Source organism: Lytechinus pictus, chromosome 13 (assembly GCF_037042905.1).
Source record: "Lytechinus pictus isolate F3 Inbred chromosome 13, Lp3.0, whole genome shotgun sequence".
In the NCBI taxonomy this organism is placed as follows: Eukaryota; Metazoa; Echinodermata; class Echinoidea; order Temnopleuroida; family Toxopneustidae; genus Lytechinus; species Lytechinus pictus.
Window position 1 is genome coordinate 11,697,888 of NC_087257.1, and position 22,069 is coordinate 11,719,956.

General features: G+C 34.8%; 2 protein-coding genes across 2 annotated transcripts in view; both read right to left on the reverse strand.

Moving 5' to 3' along the window:
* Positions 1–18,330, reverse strand: part of LOC129273992 (mucin-17-like) — a 154,886-nt gene extending 136,556 nt beyond the window's left edge. The window contains exons 1-18 of the mRNA XM_064108928.1: positions 17,470–18,330; positions 17,087–17,293; positions 15,949–16,172; positions 15,473–15,629; positions 15,145–15,204; positions 14,762–14,968; positions 13,624–13,847; positions 13,148–13,304; positions 12,820–12,879; positions 12,437–12,643; positions 7,921–8,144; positions 7,445–7,601; positions 7,117–7,176; positions 6,734–6,940; positions 5,603–5,826; positions 5,129–5,285; positions 4,801–4,860; positions 1,186–1,395 (exon numbers count right to left, since the gene is read on the reverse strand). Coding sequence (XP_063964998.1) covers positions 1,186–1,395; positions 4,801–4,860; positions 5,129–5,285; positions 5,603–5,826; positions 6,734–6,940; positions 7,117–7,176; positions 7,445–7,601; positions 7,921–8,144; positions 12,437–12,643; positions 12,820–12,879; positions 13,148–13,304; positions 13,624–13,847; positions 14,762–14,968; positions 15,145–15,204; positions 15,473–15,629; positions 15,949–16,172; positions 17,087–17,293; positions 17,470–17,572 — 2,905 coding nt within the window. The 5' untranslated portion in view covers positions 17,573–18,330. The remainder of the gene's footprint in view (positions 1–1,185; positions 1,396–4,800; positions 4,861–5,128; positions 5,286–5,602; positions 5,827–6,733; positions 6,941–7,116; positions 7,177–7,444; positions 7,602–7,920; positions 8,145–12,436; positions 12,644–12,819; positions 12,880–13,147; positions 13,305–13,623; positions 13,848–14,761; positions 14,969–15,144; positions 15,205–15,472; positions 15,630–15,948; positions 16,173–17,086; positions 17,294–17,469) is intronic.
* Positions 17,935–22,069, reverse strand: part of LOC129273997 (mucin-2-like) — a 63,202-nt gene continuing 59,067 nt past the window's right edge. Inside the window, exons 72-78 of the mRNA XM_064108929.1 lie at positions 21,734–21,940; positions 20,597–20,820; positions 20,121–20,277; positions 19,794–19,853; positions 19,411–19,617; positions 18,315–18,497; positions 17,935–17,954 (exon numbers count right to left, since the gene is read on the reverse strand). Coding sequence (XP_063964999.1) covers positions 17,935–17,954; positions 18,315–18,497; positions 19,411–19,617; positions 19,794–19,853; positions 20,121–20,277; positions 20,597–20,820; positions 21,734–21,940 — 1,058 coding nt within the window. The remainder of the gene's footprint in view (positions 17,955–18,314; positions 18,498–19,410; positions 19,618–19,793; positions 19,854–20,120; positions 20,278–20,596; positions 20,821–21,733; positions 21,941–22,069) is intronic.

Genomic DNA, 22,069 nt, shown 5'->3' on the forward strand with positions numbered 1-22,069 from the left:
CAAAATTTGGAGGCAATCAGAAACCCGTGGCCGAGATATCAATGTCTCCCCCCCAGCCCAGGTAAAGCTTTGAAACACCCCTGGAGTATTAGGGTTAAATTGGGGATTTGAGAGGTGTCAAGTTTTTTTGTTTACTCACACAGTAGTGGATCTAGACAGTTTTATATCTATGGCATGATTCATAGACACAATATGTCGTTGCGAAATGACAGACTTTCTCATAAATAATGCATCCAATTAAGTTGCATTAGAACAAGACATCACTATAGTGGGGGTTCATTAGAATCGAGATCAGTATTTTGTTTTTACTTCCTATTCTCTAATTTCTGTAAACACAAAATAAATTGCTAATGGGGATGGGTGCTAAAGTGAAATCCTGAGTGTAAGTAAAAAGAGATGACACCTATGAGGCCATTCACTCTTGCAAAGCACAAGCACACAGGCTCTTACTATACATTCATTACGATAGTATGATCATTTCAATTACATTTTTTGAGACTTTCCAATATTCAATAGGTTGTTCATATATTTTTTTACAAACTAGATGAGGTCTTTAATGTATGCAGTAAAAATATATGCCCCTGACCTTGCCAGACAAATGTCCTAAAATAACCAATAATAACCACTGTGACATTTGACCGTGTGACTCCATATCTAGCAAGATCACCCTTACTGAAATATACATACAAAAGTTAGAAAGTGAACCCTGAAAATGTGAAAGGAGTCTTTGGTTTAAACAGGACGGGCAGAGATGCGACCTCGAAACATAGTTCCTTCAGCAATCACCACTGGGAGGCCTGAGGTACAATAATCTACAAGATTATAGTTTCATATTACAGAAGACAAAGAACAGACCTTGATAGGTCTGTTAACAACATGATTGCAGTAAAAATAAACATGTGCTAATGGAATCTTTGGTTATAAAGTGAAATGGATGAGCAACATATTTTTTGCATGGCATATTCTTTTTGGTAATTTTAACCCAGGGCTTAACTATAAAAACGCTATGAAAGTCTTCATGAAAAATGCAGATTGACAATCTATATTCCAAAACTACTGTCGTTTATTCACAGAGTCCAGGAATAGGGTGCAAGTAATTTAATGGAAATTTCACCAAATATAGGCAATGCAAAAACTATTTCCATCAGAGGCAATCACTACAATTTGGAGGAGACGCACGTCTACCTGGAGTTGTTGTCACAGTTGTCGTTGTTTCAGTTGTGGTGCTTTCTGGCGTGGTTGTGGTGACTGTAGTTGTCTCATCAACAATTGTTGTACTTGCTGATGTTGTGGCAGTAGTTGTCGTCTCAGTTGTTGTAGTGGAAGCAGGAGTTGTAGTAGTTCCCGGTGTAGAGGTGGTCTCGACTCTGGTAGTCATCACAGTAGTCACAGGCTCTATACATGTAGATAAATCAATATAGTGATACAGTAGAAAATGAACAACACAAAGAGGAGGTGGAGAGTAAAATACGTTGCAATGTCTTCAGTTCAGTTTGGTTTATTTTCATATCTCACAAAATATCAAATACAATGTAACGTCCATCAAAAGACAGTAAATCATAAATAATAAAAAAATACAATACATCAGCATTATTAATAATAATAATAATAATAGGCATTTATATAGCACCATCTATCTAGAAATATTCTATTCCGAGGCGCGTTGTTATTATTATTATTACCCTGGCTTTAGCTCGAGCTGCCTTTCAGCGCTCATGCATTCAAGGAATTAATCCTGCCGGGTACCAATTCACCTCACCTGGTTTGAGTGCAGCACAATGTGGATAAATTTCTTGCTGAAGGAAATTACGCCATGGCTGGGATTCGAACCCACGACCCTATGTTTCAAAGTCAGAAGACTTATCCACTGGGCCACAACGCTCCACATTATTCATAATATACACAACAAAAAAAGTAAGTCCCCCTAAATCAAATTGCGGTAACTTTTGAACGGAATTATTGTGAGATATGATATTTCGTAGGTGGTTTTCTACACTCATTAAGCATCTCCTGGGGTAAAATTAGATTGATCAGTTGAGTCATGCATGAGTAATTAAAGATTGAATTAAAAATGACAATTTTTGAAAGTCACAAGAGTCGTTTTTCAGATTGTGTAAATACAAAGTTGGGCAAAAGTTCTTTTTGGGTGAATTTTATGGTGTTATGCTGTTTTACTATCCATCATTTAGCCACTCCACACACAATTTTGATATCGTATGTTCATGGTTGAGTGAGCACAATGCATTGCTGGGGCCGCGGAAGCGGGGGAGGGGGTTTCAGCCCCCCCCCCCCACTTTTTTTACCAAAAGCATGTACAAAAATGTAAAAATGACCAATACGATTGTGATTTTTTGCATGGTCAGCCCCCCACACTTTTGGCTCAGCCCCCCCCCCCCTCCCCTTTGAAAACCGTTCCGCGGCCCCTGTATTGTGACGTATCATCATAGGGGTTTATGGTAGTATCCTCTACAACTTGTTAGATCATGTTAAAATGTGAAAATATTGGTGGCTCCCCCGATTATAGGCCCCTCCCCCATTTCAAAATTCTGGATCCACCACTGATTTGTCCATAAATTAAACTGATCATGAGAAATTGTTAGGAAAAGAATACATTTATGCAGTATAAAGAGTATTCATTCCTAAGTTTTCGAATGTGCTCGCTCAACCATGAAAACGTTTAAAGTTCGGAAAGTGTGTGGTGATATAAATGATGGATGATAAAAACAACAGCAATTAAAGTCACATTTGAAACAGAATTTGCCCCCAATATTCACTTTATTACCCTTTAAAATGAGTATGTGACATTGAAAATACAATTTTTCCCACTTTGATGCGTGCTCACCCATCCATAAATAAACAAATCGATTTCATTTTTGTACAGAATTCTGCCCATAGGTTGATAAACATTACTGCCAAATGACATTGCTAAAGACAACCTTGAAAAAAAGTTCCACCATATTGAATAAGGGGTTACTTATTCTTAAACATATGCACCCATAATGTATACAAGTCTATGAGAGAGGAAGTCAAAATTTTAACAAATATGAAATGAGGGCTTGTTTCAAGGACGGTTTTGTTAATCCTGCCAACAGTTATTTCATGAAACTTCGCACATGGCTTCAGAGTAACACTATCCAAAAGGCGCGCATTCCAATATAACAATTCAATACGGCGAAGAGTGGGGCCAAGGCCTTCAACTTTCTTCTAATTTGCATAATTTTCAAATATTGTGTGCTCACTGATGCATTAAACATTGGGATTTTCATAAAAATCAAATCAAATGAACTATGCAAGGAGGTTTGTGACAGATATCCATAGTTATCCATAGTTACGAATTGCATTTTTCCAATATCGTAAAAAAAGAGCTAATCACATTCCATGTGTTCATTCAAGCGTGAATGTTTACGTAAACGCCTTTGAATCATTGAAGCATGTTAATTGGTCATGAACATAACGAAAAAGTTGAGAAAATGAAAATGAAACAATACTTGCCTATGATATTTGAAAATCTTATTTTTTGTTTTCAATAAATGTTAAATGAACAACAATTACTCTTTCAATACTCTAAATTACTAGTTTTTAAATTTTCGAAGACAATATTTCTATAATAAGTAATTACTTAGAACCTCAAAGGCAACTTCTTGTTTGTTTGGGGGGTGCAGGTAAGATATTTGTGAGGGGTTTGATGTGTTTCTCTAGCAAGAGTCCGCTTGTATACAGCGCTTAATATGTCTCAATACACTTTATAGATATATCATTACCCCGGTCATCGGATGCCAACATGCCTGCATACAATGCATGCACTTTCTCTACTCCCTGGGAAACATTCAAACAAGTTCCAAAAACTTGATTAGTAGGGATACTAAATAGGCTTTTGCATCGTACAGGATACCCATTTAAAACCCGTGTTGATAGCAGCAAAGTGTAGCACCTTGCCAAACAACGGATGGCCATGGCGGGATTCCAAAACACGACCCTCTCAGACCTGCCAACCTCTGGGAATGAAAAACTGTATTCCGTGATAAAAAAAACTGTATTTTCCCCCAAAAAAGTGTATTTCATAATAAAATGCTTGGCGCACTTGCCCATCACGGCGCTCAAGCTGCATGCCAGCTAAAATGCGCACTGCTCTTTCAGATTTAAAAAAAAACCATTGAAACTTGTGTATATCTCAACCTGGTTTTTACAAAATGATTGAAAAAAAAAACAAGTTACCTGAAATTACATTGATCTAATAACCATATTTGTGTACGTTTTATGAAATAGAGACATATAGAGATGATTTTTTTTTTTTTTTTTTTTTTAATACAAAAAACTTTTTTTTTAAAGAAAAAACGTACTGCCGTATATTTTGGTTGCAAAAACGTACTAAATGCGGCTAAAACGTGCTGGTTGGCAGGTCTGCCCTCTTTTTACAAGGCAAGAGTCAAAACCACCACACCAAGATGACCTATACATTCAAGTTGCCTAATATAAATTTTTATGACAGTATGGCTTACATGTATGATCAGTTGTTACTGAAGAAAAATACAAATTGTTTTCCAACATGTAATTGACAGTAAAAAAAAAACTGAAATGACAAATATACCGGTAATATATGACATAATTACAACTGTTTTATTTATCCCCATGATTGGAAGTTCACTTTTACATTGAACATTTTATGTGAATATGTTCAGAATTTCAAGTTACATTTGGCTGTTAAAGCAAGTGTGACCTTCTTACATTGACAATTGTTGTGGCATTTTAGCCCTATTGTATCATTCCAAAATAAATGAAAGAGTAATTGCCTCAACCTACCAGATGTTGTAGATGGGGTGGTAGTTTCTGGGACTGTTGTTGTAGTTGTAGTAACCAGACCTAGTAGAAATAATACCATGAGGATGAATATATTAGCTTTCAAACATACATGTAGCTTTCAGTGCAAAGTTGATGACAATTTGAAAAGCACTACTTAAACGTCCATACAATCAAAGGATAAAACTTTATTCCTAATTTTAGTCAGACATAGAATTAAAACAACAAAGGCAAAATAACTAAATGAATGAATCAATGTCATCATTAGTCTTTTGTTCAAAATCAATCATGAGTTGTCATTCGAGATCAAGCAAATACAAATATTATTTACTTTCATTGCAGCCATGCAAAGTCATGGAGGTGATGTCTGTATCCTCCGTAAAAATTATTCGAACTGCACGGCTGGACGTAAGTCTTTCGGAGAAGCTGATTTCCACAGTACCAGTTCCATCTACCGGTACATAGCGTTCAGTCCCAATGATATTTCCCTGCAGTAGATAAAAACAAATAAAAGAATGAAAAATTTCAAGATTAGGATAACATTCCTTCAAAAGATCTCCCACACTCAAAATTATCCCAACTTAGCCAGACCACCCAAAATTTTGCAGGGAGACCACGCAATTTGACATTGCTTTCAATTTTGACTCTTCACCCTAAAGGAACAATTATCAAGGGAAAGAACATAGTGGCAGCTAATCAATTCATGACAATGATTAAACATCAAGAGCAGAAAGAGCACATTTGCCACTTAAATAGTCCTGTTACTGATATGAGATAAAACATACAATTGAAGCGATATTTGTACCTGTTCATCTTCGACGTTTCTGGCGAGAAGATCTGTCTTACTTGTAACATCCTCATAATTCTCATCATCTGTTGTCACCTCAACAGAGAGAGATACACTCTGGACTCCTGATATATTGGGAGTAACCTTGATTGCGGAAATATCAGCTGTTCCGGATGGCAAGCGTACAGTGTAGGATCTAGGACTGTCTTGAGTAAGCTCTTCAGTCAGAACATCATAACATTCTGTAAAAAAAAATGTCATGAATTTCAAGTTACAAAGAATAAGTAAAGATATTAATTCATAGTATCAAAATAAGGCTATATATTTCATAACTTCTCAGATCAAACATCATAATGTCTTGTGTAATCTTATGTTAGATGTAATGGCAGACGCAAGATCTGTTAGTGAGCACCTCGGCAAACGTCACAAATTAGTCCAGAGAGAAGGATCAAACAAAATTACAAAAGACATCTTTCTGGTTGACGATATTCAAGCAATAAAAAGAGTTACCTGAGCCATGAGGAAGAACGAGTATTTATCAAAAAGCTGATGTTATGATCAAATCAAGGCAAAATTTTGAAACTCAAATTGGAATTCAATTAGGTTATATTAATATGCTTGACAAAAAGTCCCAAGACTTTATTACAATGTGTGTTTAGAAGAATATTCTGTATGGAAAGAATACATGATAGATGACTAGCACATCAATCAAACACAATTCACTGTAGCAAAGAGAACTTTTGAAAACCTGGAAGCAGCAAAGCTGTTTTTCACAATAAACAAGCATTTTGTTACTTTTCTATTTAACATGAAACAACATTCACAAAAGTCACCTTAAATGATTAAAATTACTTAACATACAAAGGAAACAAGTTTAATCTAAGACTTCCCTTTCAAATCCAAAGGCACTATCCCAGTCTTTAATGGCAAAGATCAACAATCGTCCACCTTAAAAATATCATCCAACTCAAAACTGATTACTTAGTAGGCAATGATTAGGGCAGTGTCGCCTATCACAAAACGTCACAATTCTAGACATCAACATGAATGAAACAGTTAAACAAAATGGTTTTTAGCAAAATGACTCAGGGTAGTAATAATCCTACACTAATAAACTAGCATCTGCACATCTTTTATTACTCTTTCTACCTCGAGTTGTTGTCATTGTTGTAGTTGTTTGAGTAGTGGAGCTTTCAGGTGTGGTGGTAGTAACAGTTGTTGTCTCCTCGACAACTGTGGTGCTTGCGGTTGTTGTTACTGTAGTTGTCATTTCTTCTGTCACTGTGGTAGTTGGAGAAGTTGCGGTTGCTGGAGTGGTAGTGGTCGTAGCACTCGTTGTTACAGTAGTTGTCGGTTCTGTATTTTAATACATTTAATTTGAAATAATAATCACAATAATACAAAAATGATAAATGAAAGTAATGTAACTCATAATAGCCAAACTAAAATATGAATACATAGACAACTGTTGTGGCATTTTAGCCCTATCATATAATTCCAAAATAAATGAAAGAGTAACTGCCTCAACCTACCAGATGTTGTAGATGGGGTGGTAGTTTCTGGGACTGTTGTTGTAGTTGTTGTAACCAGACCTAGTAGAAATAATACCATATGGATAAATATATTAGCTTTCATACATACATGCAGCTTTCAGTGCAAAGTTGATGACAATTTGAAAAGCACTACTTAAACGTCCATACAATCAAAGGATAAAACTTTATTCCTAATTTTAGTCAGACATAAAATTAAAACAACAAAGGCAAAATAACTAAATGAATGAATCAATGTCATCATTAGTCTTTTGTTCAAAATCAATCATGAGTTGTCATCCGGGATCAAGCAAATACAAATATTATTTACTTTCATTGCAGCCATGCAAAGTCATGGAGGTGATGTCTCTATCCTCCGTAAAAATTATTCGAACTGCACGGCTGGACGTAAGTCTTTCGGAGAAGCTGATTTCCACAGTACCAGTTCCATCTACCTGTACATAGCGTTCAGTCCCAATGATATTTCCCTGCAGTAGATAAAAACAAATTAAAGAATGAAAAATTTCAAGATTAGGATAACATTCCTTCAAAAGATCTACCCACACTCAAAATTATCCCAACTTAGACAGACCACCCACAATTTTGCAGGGAGACCACGCAATTTGACATTGCTTTCAATTCTGACTCTTCACCCTAAAGGAACAATTATCAAGGGAAAGAAAATAGTGGCAGCTAATCAATTCATGTCAATGATTAAACATCAAGAGCAGAGAGAGCACATTTGCCACTTAAAATAGTCCTGTTACTGATATGAGATAAAACATACAATTGAAGCGATATTTGTACCTGTTCATCTTCGACGTTTCTGGCGAGAAGATCTGTCTTACTTGTAACATCCTCATAATTCTCACCATCTGTTGTCACCTCAACAGAGAGAGATACACTCTGGACTCCTGATATATTGGGAGTAACCTTGATTGCGGAAATATCAGCTGTTCCGGATGGCAAGCGTACAGTGTAGGATCTAGGACTGTCTTGAGTAAGCTCTTCGGTCAGAACATCATAACATTCTGTAAAGAAAATGTCATGAATTTCAAGTTACAAAGAATAAGTAAAGAGGTAAATTCATAGTATCAAAATAAGGCTATATATTTCATAGAACTTCTCAGATCAAACATCATAATGTCTTGTGTAATCTTATGTTAGATGTAATGGCATACGCAAGATCTGTTAGTGAGCACCTTGGCAAACGTCACAAATTAGTCCAGAGAGAAGAATCAAACAAAATTACAGAAGACATCTTTCTGGTTGACGATATTCAAGCAATAAAAAGAGTTACTTGAGCCTTGAGGAAAACAAGTATTTTTCAAAATGCTGATGTTATGATCAAATCAAGGCAAAATTTAGAAATTCAAATTGGAATTCAATTAGGTTATATTAATATGCTTGACAAAAAGTCCCAAGACTTTATTACAATGTGTGTTTAGAAGAATATTCTGTATGGAAAGAATACATGATAGATGACTAGCACATCAATAAAAAACGATTCACTGTAGGGTCATTCTCAGAAAAATGCTACAATTGATGGGGGGAAAAATCGTAAAAATGAAGTCTACAAAATGGGTTGAAAGATACATATTGTGAAAGTACCATATATGAGAAAGTGGCAACAGAAAAGGGGCATGTCGCTGTTGCGTCAATTTGAAGTAATGACCGGATTAACTCAAGCACTATATATCAACGTTACGGAGGTTAATCGTTAGCATTGCTCACTTTGTTACTCAATTAAATCACTTTTGAAATGATTGAAATAGAAATGCACACCATTTAGTTTCAGTGTGGTATCAACAATTTTATTTACTGAAGCCAAAACGTTTGCAAGATAGAAAAATAATCAATATTCTTTTTCAGAAGTAGGATTTTACCAAATAACATTTAACAAAAAGTACCATTAAAAATCATTGCACATCTTTCGTTCAGTTTAATGTTCATAATTTGAATGAGGCAACCTTAAAATAACTTTCATCCATAACCTGAGATCCTAAGCAATGCATGACCAACGCTGGGAATCAAAAGATAGTTTACCATTAAATCCTCTCGATGGCATTTATCCTTGTCAACCGTCGTTACGGAAGTTAAAATCAAGTTACAAATTGCACTACTTATTCTGTTAGCATAGGAACATCCATATTAAGGTATTGGTATAATATTTTTTAAAGTTATTGAAGATGAATGTGGAACGCATTGCTTAATTCCCCACCCCAAATAAAAAATGTTAAAAACAGTACAGGAAACGGACAACTGTCATTTTTGTTGTCGTTCTTGTTCACAGTTGGAATGAGAAAACCGAATAACCGGGCCACAGAATTGTAGTTCATCTTAAAAGTTTCTGGCCTTAAGTAATCCTAAGCAAGATCTTAAGCAATGCATGACCAATTCTGGGAATCCCAAGATACTTTACCTTCAAATCCTCGAGTGGCAATTACCCTTGTCAATCTTCGTTACGGAAGTTAAAATCAAGTTACAAATTGCAGTATTTATTTGTTAGCTTAGGAAAATCCATATTTAGGTATTCGTATAACCTTTTTTTTAATAAATAAAGATAAATGTGGAACACATAGCTTAATTTTCCACCCCCCTAAAAATGTGAAAAACCTAACAGGAAACAGAAACTGTAATTTTATTCTCGTTCTTGTTCAAAGTTGGAATGATGAATAGCCAAAATGTTTGATTATCGAAATACGTATTTCATTTATAAATTCCAACAAACCGTGAGTATTTGAAATACCCCCCTTTCCATGTTTTCATGTCAGTAGGCCTATATCGATTATTTCAGCGCTTTTCATGCGCATTACATCATCCAGGCTGAAAAATATGATCTGAACAGATAATAAGCAGACAAACAAAATACTTCAAATATGATCAAAATCGAACAAGGAATTACGAAGTTATGCCATTTTAAAGATTTGCATTATTTTAGTGAAACAATTTAGTCTGAGCATATCTTCATGAATATTAAAAGAGTTGATTGATGGTGTACATACATGTAATCCCCACTTGTTCTTTTGTATTCTATTGCATGAATTTTTTTTAAAACAATTTATATCCTCTTTATTTGAAAGCGTGCTTAAAATGTGTGGTTTTCATATTGGAATGACACATATTTTCAGCTCGCGCTTCTCACTCGCTGCGCATCATTTCCTTAGCAAGACACCCATCCTTTTTGTGATTACAAAAAGTTAGTAGAATGTCCCGTTTGGGGGACTAAACCTCAAAAAGTGCGCGTTTTACCTTTGTAATAATTGTTTATTGGATATATATCTTGTTCTCAAATTACAACGTCCAAAAATTATTGTTTTCAGATCAAAATATAAAAAATTTACAGTCGCATCAATTAAGATACCCATCCTTGTAATTGTTACAAAGAGTGTTTAGAATGTCAAGCTTTCAGTCAGAATACGAAAAAAAAATCAGCTAGCACTTTGTACTCGCATTAATAGTTTATTCAGATAACATCCTGATCATTTTTACAAATAATGCTAGAATTTCAAGTTTTCAGGTTAGACTATACACAAGTTTTAGCTCGCGCTTTGCGCTCACATTTTTGATCGGTGATACATTAACCCTCCTCATGAGTCATTGCAAACAGTTTTTCTGTTTTCCTTGTCTATGAAAGCTTAATCGTTTCTCCTTCTTCCCTTTCTCTACACCATTTCTGCCGACTACAGCATTGACAAAGCCATATCACCTGTTCTGGAACTAGAACCGTGCTATCAATCTCAGCAAAGTACAGCAAAGAAGTGTATTAACTTCCGTAACGGTAATTGTTACGGAAGTTAATGCACTTTATATAGCAAAGGAAATTAGAAATTTTTAATTCTAAAGAAGATGCCAATATTCAAAATTTGTAGTATGAATTATTTAAAATTCTAAAAGCATTAAATGCCATATATAATTCTCGGGAAATTGTTTTCGCTGGCAATTTTCCCTCTTTTCAAAGTGATGTTGAAAATAAGGTGTGTAATAATAATTTGACAAGGATGAATAGCTATCATTTTTATGGGTAAGTAGGTGGACGGTACCTTATATGATTTATATCTGTATGATCCGGAGTGATTCAGTATAGCACAAATTTGTAGCATATTCAAGAAAAAAATGTTACGGAAGTTAATGCGTTACGGAAGTTAATGTCTTTATGCTTTATGGTCCAACGTTGTCCTTATTTAGCAGCCATACCTTTGAAATTTGTATTTATTATGAAAGGTGTCTCTTATCCTATATAATACTGAATCCTTAACAGAACTGCCAAAGTGCATATTTTCTTAAGGTGCGTTACGGATGTTAAAGCTGTTTAGTCATACATTTTATTTTTTAAGAATAGTCCTTTATTTCTGTGTAATACAGGAAACACATATGATAATTCCCTATCAATTATTTATTTATGAATATCACTCTACTTGCAGACACATTATCACATAATATCATTCACTTTGAATGGGAGAAAAAACTTGTGGCAGTATTCGTTACGGAGGTTAAAATGAATTTGGGACAAAGTTAAAAGTGAAATTAATCACAAAGGGATCATCAAATACTAGGATAAGCGCAGTATGTCGGACGTTTACACCAAGCTGTCCTCAACAGACATTAATGTAGGTAAGAAATACAGACTACTTAGGAAAGAGAAGGATAGTAAAATCTAAAATTGACCCGAGACAGCGTCGATTTTAACAAAAAGAAAAAATAAAAGGCTTTTGTAATAAAATTGGAGCTTTACTAGTCACTGGTCGCATATGTTTTGTGGAGCTAGTCTATTATTGTCATTTTCTTGATAATATATTTGTAGAAAATGTTCAGGGTTGTGAAGCTAGCGGCCATAAGATAGTCGAGACAGGTTTTTTGTGAATTGTAATATTTTTTTGAGAATGACCCTGTAGCTAAGAGAACTTTTGAAAACCTGGAAGCAGCAAAGCTGTTTTTCACAATAAACAAGCATTTTGTTACTTTTCTATTTAACATGAAACAACATTCACAAAAGTCACCTTAAATGATTAAAATTACTTAACAAACAAAGGAAACAAGTTTAATCTAAGACTTCCCTTTCAAATCCAAAGGCACTATCACAGTCTTTAATGGCAAAGATCAACAATCTTCCACCTTAAAAATATCATCCAACTCAAAACTGATTACTTAGTAGGCAATAATTAGGGCAGTGTCGCCTATCACAAAACGTCACAATTCTAGACATCAACATGAATGAAACAGTTAAACAAAATGGTTTTTAGCAAAATGACTCAGGGTAGTAATAATCCTACACTAATAAACTAGCATCTGCACATCTTTTATTACTCTTTCTACACTGTACCTCGAGTTATTGTCATTGTTGTAGTTGTTTGAGTAGTGGAGCTTTCAGGTGTGGTGGTAGTAACAGTTGTTGTCTCCTCGACAACTGTGGTGCTTGCGGTTGTTGTTACTGTAGTTGTCATTTCTTCTGTCACTGTGGTAGTTGGAGAAGTTGTGGTTGCTGGAGTGGTAGTGGTCGTAGCACTCGTTGTTACAGTAGTTGTCGGTTCTGTATTTTAATACATTTAATTTGAAATAATAATCACAATAATACAAAAATGATAAATGAAAGTAATGTAACTCATAATAGCCAAACTAAAATATGAATACATAGACAACTGTTGTGGCATTTTAGCCCTATCATATAATTCCAAAATAAATGAAAGAGTAACTGCCTCAACCTACCAGATGTTGTAGATGGGGTGGTAGTTTCTGGGACTGTTGTTGTAGTTGTTGTAACCAGACCTAGTAGAAATAATACCATATGGATAAATATATTAGCTTTCATACATACATGCAGCTTTCAGTGCAAAGTTGATGACAATTTGAAAAGCACTACTTAAACGTCCATACAATCAAAGGATAAAACTTTATTCCTAATTTTAGTCAGACATAAAATTAAAACAACAAAGGCAAAATAACTAAATGAATGAATCAATGTCATCATTAGTCTTTTGTTCAAAATCAATCATGAGTTGTCATCCGGGATCAAGCAAATACAAATATTATTTACTTTCATTGCAGCCATGCAAAGTCATGGAGGTGATGTCTCTATCCTCCGTAAAAATTATTCGAACTGCACGGCTGGACGTAAGTCTTTCGGAGAAGCTGATTTCCACAGTACCAGTTCCATCTACCTGTACATAGCGTTCAGTCCCAATGATATTTCCCTGCAGTAGATAAAAACAAATTAAAGAATGAAAAATTTCAAGATTAGGATAACATTCCTTCAAAAGATCTACCCACACTCAAAATTATCCCAACTTAGACAGACCACCCACAATTTTGCAGGGAGACCACGCAATTTGACATTGCTTTCAATTCTGATTCTTCACCCTAAAGGAACAATTATCAAGGGAAAGAAAATAGTGGCAGCTAATCAATTCATGTCAATGATTAAACATCAAGAGCAGAGAGAGCACATTTGCCACTTAAAATAGTCCTGTTACTGATATGAGATAAAACATACAATTGAAGCGATATTTGTACCTGTTCATCTTCGACGTTTCTGGCGAGAAGATCTGTCTTACTTGTAACATCCTCATAATTCTCACCATCTGTTGTCACCTCAACAGAGAGAGATACACTCTGGACTCCTGATATATTGGGAGTAACCTTGATTGCGGAAATATCAGCTGTTCCGGATGGCAAGCGTACAGTGTAGGATCTAGGACTGTCTTGAGTAAGCTCTTCGGTCAGAACATCATAACATTCTGTAAAGAAAATGTCATGAATTTCAAGTTACAAAGAATAAGTAAAGAGGTAAATTCATAGTATCAAAATAAGGCTATATATTTCATAGAACTTCTCAGATCAAACATCATAATGTCTTGTGTAATCTTATGTTAGATGTAATGGCATACGCAAGATCTGTTAGTGAGCACCTTGGCAAACGTCACAAATTAGTCCAGAGAGAAGAATCAAACAAAATTACAGAAGACATCTTTCTGGTTGACGATATTCAAGCAATAAAAAGAGTTACTTGAGCCTTGAGGAAAACAAGTATTTTTCAAAATGCTGATGTTATGATCAAATCAAGGCAAAATTTAGAAATTCAAATTGGAATTCAATTAGGTTATATTAATATGCTTGACAAAAAGTCCCAAGACTTTATTACAATGTGTGTTTAGAAGAATATTCTGTATGGAAAGAATACATGATAGATGACTAGCACATCAATAAAAAACGATTCACTGTAGCTAAGAGAACTTTTGAAAACCTGGAAGCAGCAAAGCTGTTTTTCACAATAAACAAGCATTTTGTTACTTTTCTATTTAACATGAAACAACATTCACAAAAGTCACCTTAAATGATTAAAATTACTTAACAAACAAAGGAAACAAGTTTAATCTAAGACTTCCCTTTCAAATCCAAAGGCACTATCACAGTCTTTAATGGCAAAGATCAACAATCTTCCACCTTAAAAATATCATCCAACTCAAAACTGATTACTTAGTAGGCAATAATTAGGGCAGTGTCGCCTATCACAAAACGTCACAATTCTAGACATCAACATGAATGAAACAGTTAAACAAAATGGTTTTTAGCAAAATGACTCAGGGTAGTAATAATCCTACACTAATAAACTAGCATCTGCACATCTTTTATTACTCTTTCTACACTGTACCTCGAGTTATTGTCATTGTTGTAGTTGTTTGAGTAGTGGAGCTTTCAGGTGTGGTGGTAGTAACAGTTGTTGTCTCCTCGACAACTGTGGTGCTTGCGGTTGTTGTTACTGTAGTTGTCATTTCTTCTGTCACTGTGGTAGTTGGAGAAGTTGTGGTTGCTGGAGTGGTAGTGGTCGTAGCACTCGTTGTTACAGTAGTTGTCGGTTCTGTATTTTAATACATTTAATTTGAAATAATAATCACAATAATACAAAAATGATAAATGAAAGTAATGTAACTCATAATAGCCAAACTAAAATATGAATACATAGACAACTGTTGTGGCATTTTAGCCCTATCATATAATTCCAAAATAAATGAAAGAGTAACTGCCTCAACCTACCAGATGTTGTAGATGGGGTGGTAGTTTCTGGGACTGTTGTTGTAGTTGTTGTAACCAGACCTAGTAGAAATAATACCATATGGATAAATATATTAGCTTTCATACATACATGCAGCTTTCAGTGCAAAGTTGATGACAATTTGAAAAGCACTACTTAAACGTCCATACAATCAAAGGATAAAACTTTATTCCTAATTTTAGTCAGACATAAAATTAAAACAACAAAGGCAAAATAACTAAATGAATGAATCAATGTCATCATTAGTCTTTTGTTCAAAATCAATCATGAGTTGTCATCCGGGATCAAGCAAATACAAATATTATTTACTTTCATTGCAGCCATGCAAAGTCATGGAGGTGATGTCTCTATCCTTCGTAAAAATTATTCGAACTGCACGGCTGGACGTAAGTCTTTCGGAGAAGCTGATTTCCACAGTACCAGTTCCATCTACCTGTACATAGCGTTCAGTCCCAATGATATTTCCCTGCAGTAGATAAAAACAAATTAAAGAATGAAAAATTTCAAGATTAGGATAACATTCCTTCAAAAGATCTACCCACACTCAAAATTATCCCAACTTAGACAGACCACCCAAAATTTTGCAGGGAGACCACGCAATTTGACATTGCTTTCAATTCTGACTCTTCACCCTAAAGGAACAATTATCAAGGGAAAGAAAATAGTGGCAGCTAATCAATTCATGTCACTGATTAAACATCAAGAGCAGAGAGAGCACATTTGCCACTTAAAATAGTCCTGTTACTGATATGAGATAAAACATACAATTGAAGCGATATTTGTACCTGTTCATCTTCGACGTTTCTGGCGAGAAGATCTGTCTTACTTGTAACATCCTCATAATTCTCACCATCTGTTGTCACCTCAACAGAGAGAGATACACTCTGGACTCCTGATATATTGGGAGTAACCTTGATTGCGGAAATATCAGCTGTTCCGGATGGCAAGCGTACAGTGTAGGATCTAGGACTGTCTTGAGTAAGCTCTTCGGTCAGAACATCATAACATTCTGTAAAGAAAATGTCATGAATTTCAAGTTACAAAGAATAAGTAAAGAGGTAAATTCATAGTATCAAAATAAGGCTATATATTTCATAGAACTTCTCAGATCAAACATCATAATGTCTTGTGTAATCTTATGTTAGATGTAATGGCATACGCAAGATCTGTTAGTGAGCACCTTGGCAAACGTCACAAATTAGTCCAGAGAGAAGAATCAAACAAAATTACAGAAGACATCTTTCTGGTTGACGATATTCAAGCAATAAAAAGAGTTACTTGAGCCTTGAGGAAAACAAGTATTTTTCAAAATGCTGATGTTATGATCAAATCAAGGCAAAATTTAGAAATTCAAATTGGAATTCAATTAGGTTATATTAATATGCTTGACAAAAAGTCCCAAGACTTTATTACAATGTGTGTTTAGAAGAATATTCTGTATGGAAAGAATACATGATAGATGACTAGCACATCAATAAAAAACGATTCACTGTAGCTAAGAGAACTTTTGAAAACCTGGAAGCAGCAAAGCTGTTTTTCACAATAAACAAGCATTTTGTTACTTTTCTATTTAACATGAAACAACATTCACAAAAGTCACCTTAAATGATTAAAATTACTTAACATACAAAGGAAACAAGTTTAATCTAAGACTTCCCTTTCAAATCCAAAGGCACTATCCCAGTCTTTAATGGCAAAGATCAACAATCGTCCACCTTAAAAATATCATCCAACTCAAAACTGATTACTTAGTAGGCAATAATTAGGGCAGTGTCGCCTATCACAAAACGTCACAATTCTAGGCATCAACATGAATGAAACAGTTAAACAAAATGGTTTTTAGCAAAATGACTCAGGGTAGTAATAATCCTACACTAATAAACTAGCATCTGCACATCTTTTATTACTCTTTCTACACTGTACCTCGAGTTATTGTCATTGTTGTAGTTGTTTGAGTAGTGGAGCTTTCAGGTGTGGTGGTAGTAACAGTTGTTGTCTCCTCGACAACTGTGGTGCTTGCGGTTGTTGTTACTGTAGTTGTCATTTCTTCTGTCACTGTGGTAGTTGGAGAAGTTGTGGTTGCTGGAGTGGTAGTGGTCGTAGCACTCGTTGTTACAGTAGTTGTCGGTTCTGTATTTTAATACATTTAATTTGAAATAATAATCACAATAATACAAAAATGATAAATGAAAGTAATGTAACTCATAATAGCCAAACTAAAATATGAATACATAGACAACTGTTGTGGCATTTTAGCCCTATCATATAATTCCAAAATAAATGAAAGAGTAACTGCCTCAACCTACCAGATGTTGTAGATGGGGTGGTAGTTTCTGGGACTGTTGTTGTAGTTGTTGTAACCAGACCTAGTAGAAATAATACCATATGGATAAATATATTAGCTTTCATACATACATGCAGCTTTCAGTGCAAAGTTGATGACAATTTGAAAAGCACTACTTAAACGTCCATACAATCAAAGGATAAAACTTTATTCCTAATTTTAGTCAGACATAAAATTAAAACAACAAAGGCAAAATAACTAAATGAATGAATCAATGTCATCATTAGTCTTTTGTTCAAAATCAATCATGAGTTGTCATCCGGGATCAAGCAAATACAAATATTATTTACTTTCATTGCAGCCATGCAAAGTCATGGAGGTGATGTCTCTATCCTCCGTAAAAATTATTCGAACTGCACGGCTGGACCTAAGTCTTTCGGAGAAGCTGATTTCCACAGTACCAGTTCCATCTACCTGTACATAGCGTTCAGTCCCAATGATATTTCCCTGCAGTAGATAAAAACAAATTAAAGAATGAAAAATTTCAAGATTAGGATAACATTCCTTCAAAAGATCTACCCACACTCAAAATTATCCCAACTTAGACAGACCACCCAAAATTTTGCAGGGAGACCACGCAATTTGACATTGCTTTCAATTCTGACTCTTCACCCTAAAGGAACAATTATCAAGGGAAAGAAAATAGTGGCAGCTAATCAATTCATGTCAATGATTAAACATCAAGAGCAGAGAGAGCACATTTGCCACTTAAAATAGTCCTGTTACTGATATGAGATAAAACATACAATTGAAGCGATATTTGTACCTGTTCATCTTCGACGTTTCTGGCGAGAAGATCTGTCTTACTTGTAACATCCTCATAATTCTCACCATCTGTTGTCACCTCAACAGAGAGAGATACACTCTGGACTCCTGATATATTGGGAGTAACCTTGATTGCGGAAATATCAGCTGTTCCGGATGGCAAACGTACAGTGTAGGATCTAGGACTGTCTTGAGTAAGCTCTTCGGTCAGAACATCATAACATTCTGTAAAGAAAATGTCATGAATTTCAAGTTACAAAGAATAAGTAAAGAGGTAAATTCATAGTATCAAAATAAGGCTATATATTTCATAGAACTTCTCAGATCAAACATCATAATGTCTTGTGTAATCTTATGTTAGATGTAATGGCATACGCAAGATCTGTTAGTGAGCACCTCGGCAAACGTCACAAATTAGTCCAGAGAGAAGGATCAAACAAAATTACAGAAAACATCTTTATGGTTGACGATATTCAAGCAATAAAAAGAGTTACTTGAGCCATGAGGAAAACAAGTATTTATCAAAATGCTGATGTTATGATCAAATCAAGGCAAAATTTATGAATTCAAATTGGAATTCAATTAGCTTATATTAATATGCTTGACAAAAAGTCCCAAGACTTTATTACAATAAGTGTTTAGAAGAATATTCTGTATGGAAAGAATACATGATAGATGACTAGCACATCAATCAAAAACAATTCACTGTAGCTAAGAGAACTTTTTAAAAGCTGGAAGCAGCAAAGTTGTTTTTCACAATAAACAAGCATTTTGTTACTTTTCTATTTAACATGAAACAACATTCACAAAAGTCACCTTAAATGATTAAAATTACTTAACATACAAAGGAAACAAGTTTAATCTAAGGCTTCCCTTTCAAATCCAAAGGCACTATCCCAGTCTTTAATGGCAAAGATCAACAATCTTCCACATTAAAAATATCATCCAACTCAAAACTGATTACTTAGTAGGCAATGATTAGGGCAGTGTCGCCTATCACAAAACGTCACAATTCTAGACATCAACATGAATGAAACAGTTAAACAAAATGGTTTTGAGCAAAATGACTCAGGTAGTAATAATCCTACACTAATAAACTAGCATCTGTTTATCTTTTATTACTCTTTCTACACTGTACCTCGAGTTGTTGTCATTGTTGTAGTTGTTTGAGTAGTGGAGCTTTCAGGTGTGGTGGTAGTAACAGTTGTTGTCTCCTCGACAACTGTGGTGCTTGCGGTTGTTGTTACTGTAGTTGTCATTTCTTCTGTCACTGTGGTAGTTGGAGAAGTTGTGGTTGCTGGAGTGGTAGTGGTCGTAGCACTCGTTGTTACAGTAGTTGTCGGTTCTGTATTTTAATACAATTAATTTGAAATAATAATCACAATAATACAAAAATGATAAATGAAAGTAATGTAACTCATAATAGCCAACCTAAAATATGAATACATAGACAACTGTTTTGGCATTTTAGCCCTATCATATAATTCCAAAATAAATGAAAGAGTAACTGCCTCAACCTACCAGATGTTGTAGATGGGGTGGTAGTTTCTGGGACTGTTGTTGTAGTTGTTGTATCCAGACCTAGTAGAAATAATACCATGAGGATAAATATATTTGCTTTCAAACATACATGTAGCTTTCAGTGCAAAGTTGATGACAATTTGAAAAGCACTACTTAAACGTCCATACAATCAAAGGATAAAACTTTATTCCTAATTTTAGTCAGACATAAAATTAAAACAACTAAGGCAAAATAATTAAATGAATGAATCAATGTCATCATTAGTCTTTTGTTCAAATCAATCATAAGTTGTCATCTGGGATCAAGCAAATACAAATATTATTTACTTTCATTGCAGCCATGCAAAGTCATGGAGGTGATGTCTCTATCCTCCGTAAAAAGTATTCGAACTGCACGGCTGGACGTAAGTCTTTCGGAGAAGCTGATTTCCACAGTACCAGTTCCATCTACCTGTACATAGCGTTCAGTCCCAATGATATTTCCCTGCAGTAGATAAAAACAAATTAAAGAATGAAAAATTTCAAGATTAGGATAACATTCCTTCAAAAGATCTACCCACACTCAAAATTATACCAACTTAGCCAGACCACCCAAAATTTTGAAGGGAGACCACGCAATTTGACATTGCTTTCAATTCTGACTCTTCACCCTAAAGGAACAATTATCAAGGGAAAGAAAATAGTGGCAGCTAATCAATTCATGTCAATGATCAAACATCAAGAGCAGAGAGAGCACATTTGCCACTTAAAATAGTCCTGTTACTGATATGAGATAAAACATACAATTGAAGCAATATTTGTACCTGTTCATCTTCGACGTTTCTGGCGAGAAGATCTGTCTTACTTGTAACATCCTCATAATTCTCACCATCTGTTGTCACCTCAACAGAGAGAGATACACTCTGGACTCCTGATATATTGGGAGTAACCTTGATTGCGGAAATATCAGCTGTTCCGGATGGCAAGCGTACAGTGTAGGATCTAGGACTGTCTTGAGTAAGCTCTTCGGTCAGGACATCATAACAATCTGTAAAAAAATGTCATGAATTTCAAAATACAAAGAATAAGTAAAGAGATAAATTCATAGTATCAAAATAAGGCTATATATTTCATAGAACTTCTCAGATCAAACATCATAATGTCTTGTGTAATCTTATGTTAGATGTAATGGCATACGCAAGATCTGTTAGTGAGCACCTCGGCAAACGTCACAAATTAGTCCAGAGAGAAGGATCATACAATATTACAGAAGACATCTTTATGGTTGACGATATCCAAGCAATAAAAAGAGTTACTTGAGCCATGAGGAAAACAAGTATTGATCAAAATGCTGATGTTATGATCAAATCAAGGCAAAATTTATAAATTCAAATTGGAATTCAATTAGCTTATGTTAATATGCTTGACAAAAAGTCCCAAGACTTTATTACAATAAGTGTTTAGAAGAATATTCTGTATGGAAAGAATACATGATAGATGACTAGCACATCAATCAAAAACAATTCACTGTAGCTAAGAGAACTTTTTAAAAGCTGGAAGCAGCAAAGTTGTTTTTCACAATAAACAAGCATTTTGTTACTTTTCTATTTAACATGAAACAACATTCACAAAAGTCACCTTAAATGATTAAAATTACTTACCATACAAAGGAAACAAGTTTAATCTAAGGCTTCCCTTTCAAATCCAAAGGCACTATCCCAGTCTTTAATGGCAAAGATCAACAATCTTCCACATTAAAAATATCATCCAACTCAAAACTGATTACTTAGTAGGCAATGATTAGGGCAGTGTCGCCTATCACAAAACGTCACAATTCTAGACATCAACATGAATGAAACAGTTAAACAAAATGGTTTTGAGCAAAATGACTCAGGGTAGTAATAATCCTACACTAATAAACTAGCATCTGTATATCTTTTATTACTCTTTCTACACTGTACCTCGAGTTGTTGTCATTGTTGTAGTTGTTTGAGTAGTGGAGCTTTCAGGTGTGGTGGTAGTAACAGTTGTTGTCTCCTCGACAACTGTGGTGCTTGCGGTTGTTGTTACTGTAGTTGTCATTTCTTCTGTCACTGTGGTAGTTGGAGAAGTTGTGGTTGCTGGAGTGGTAGTGGTCGTAGCACTCGTTGTTACAGTAGTTGTCGGTTCTGTATTTTAATACAATTAATTTGAAATAATAATCACAATAATACAAAAATGATAAATGAAAGTAATGTAACTCATAATAGCCAACCTAAAATATGAATACATAGACAACTGTTTTGGCATTTTAGCCC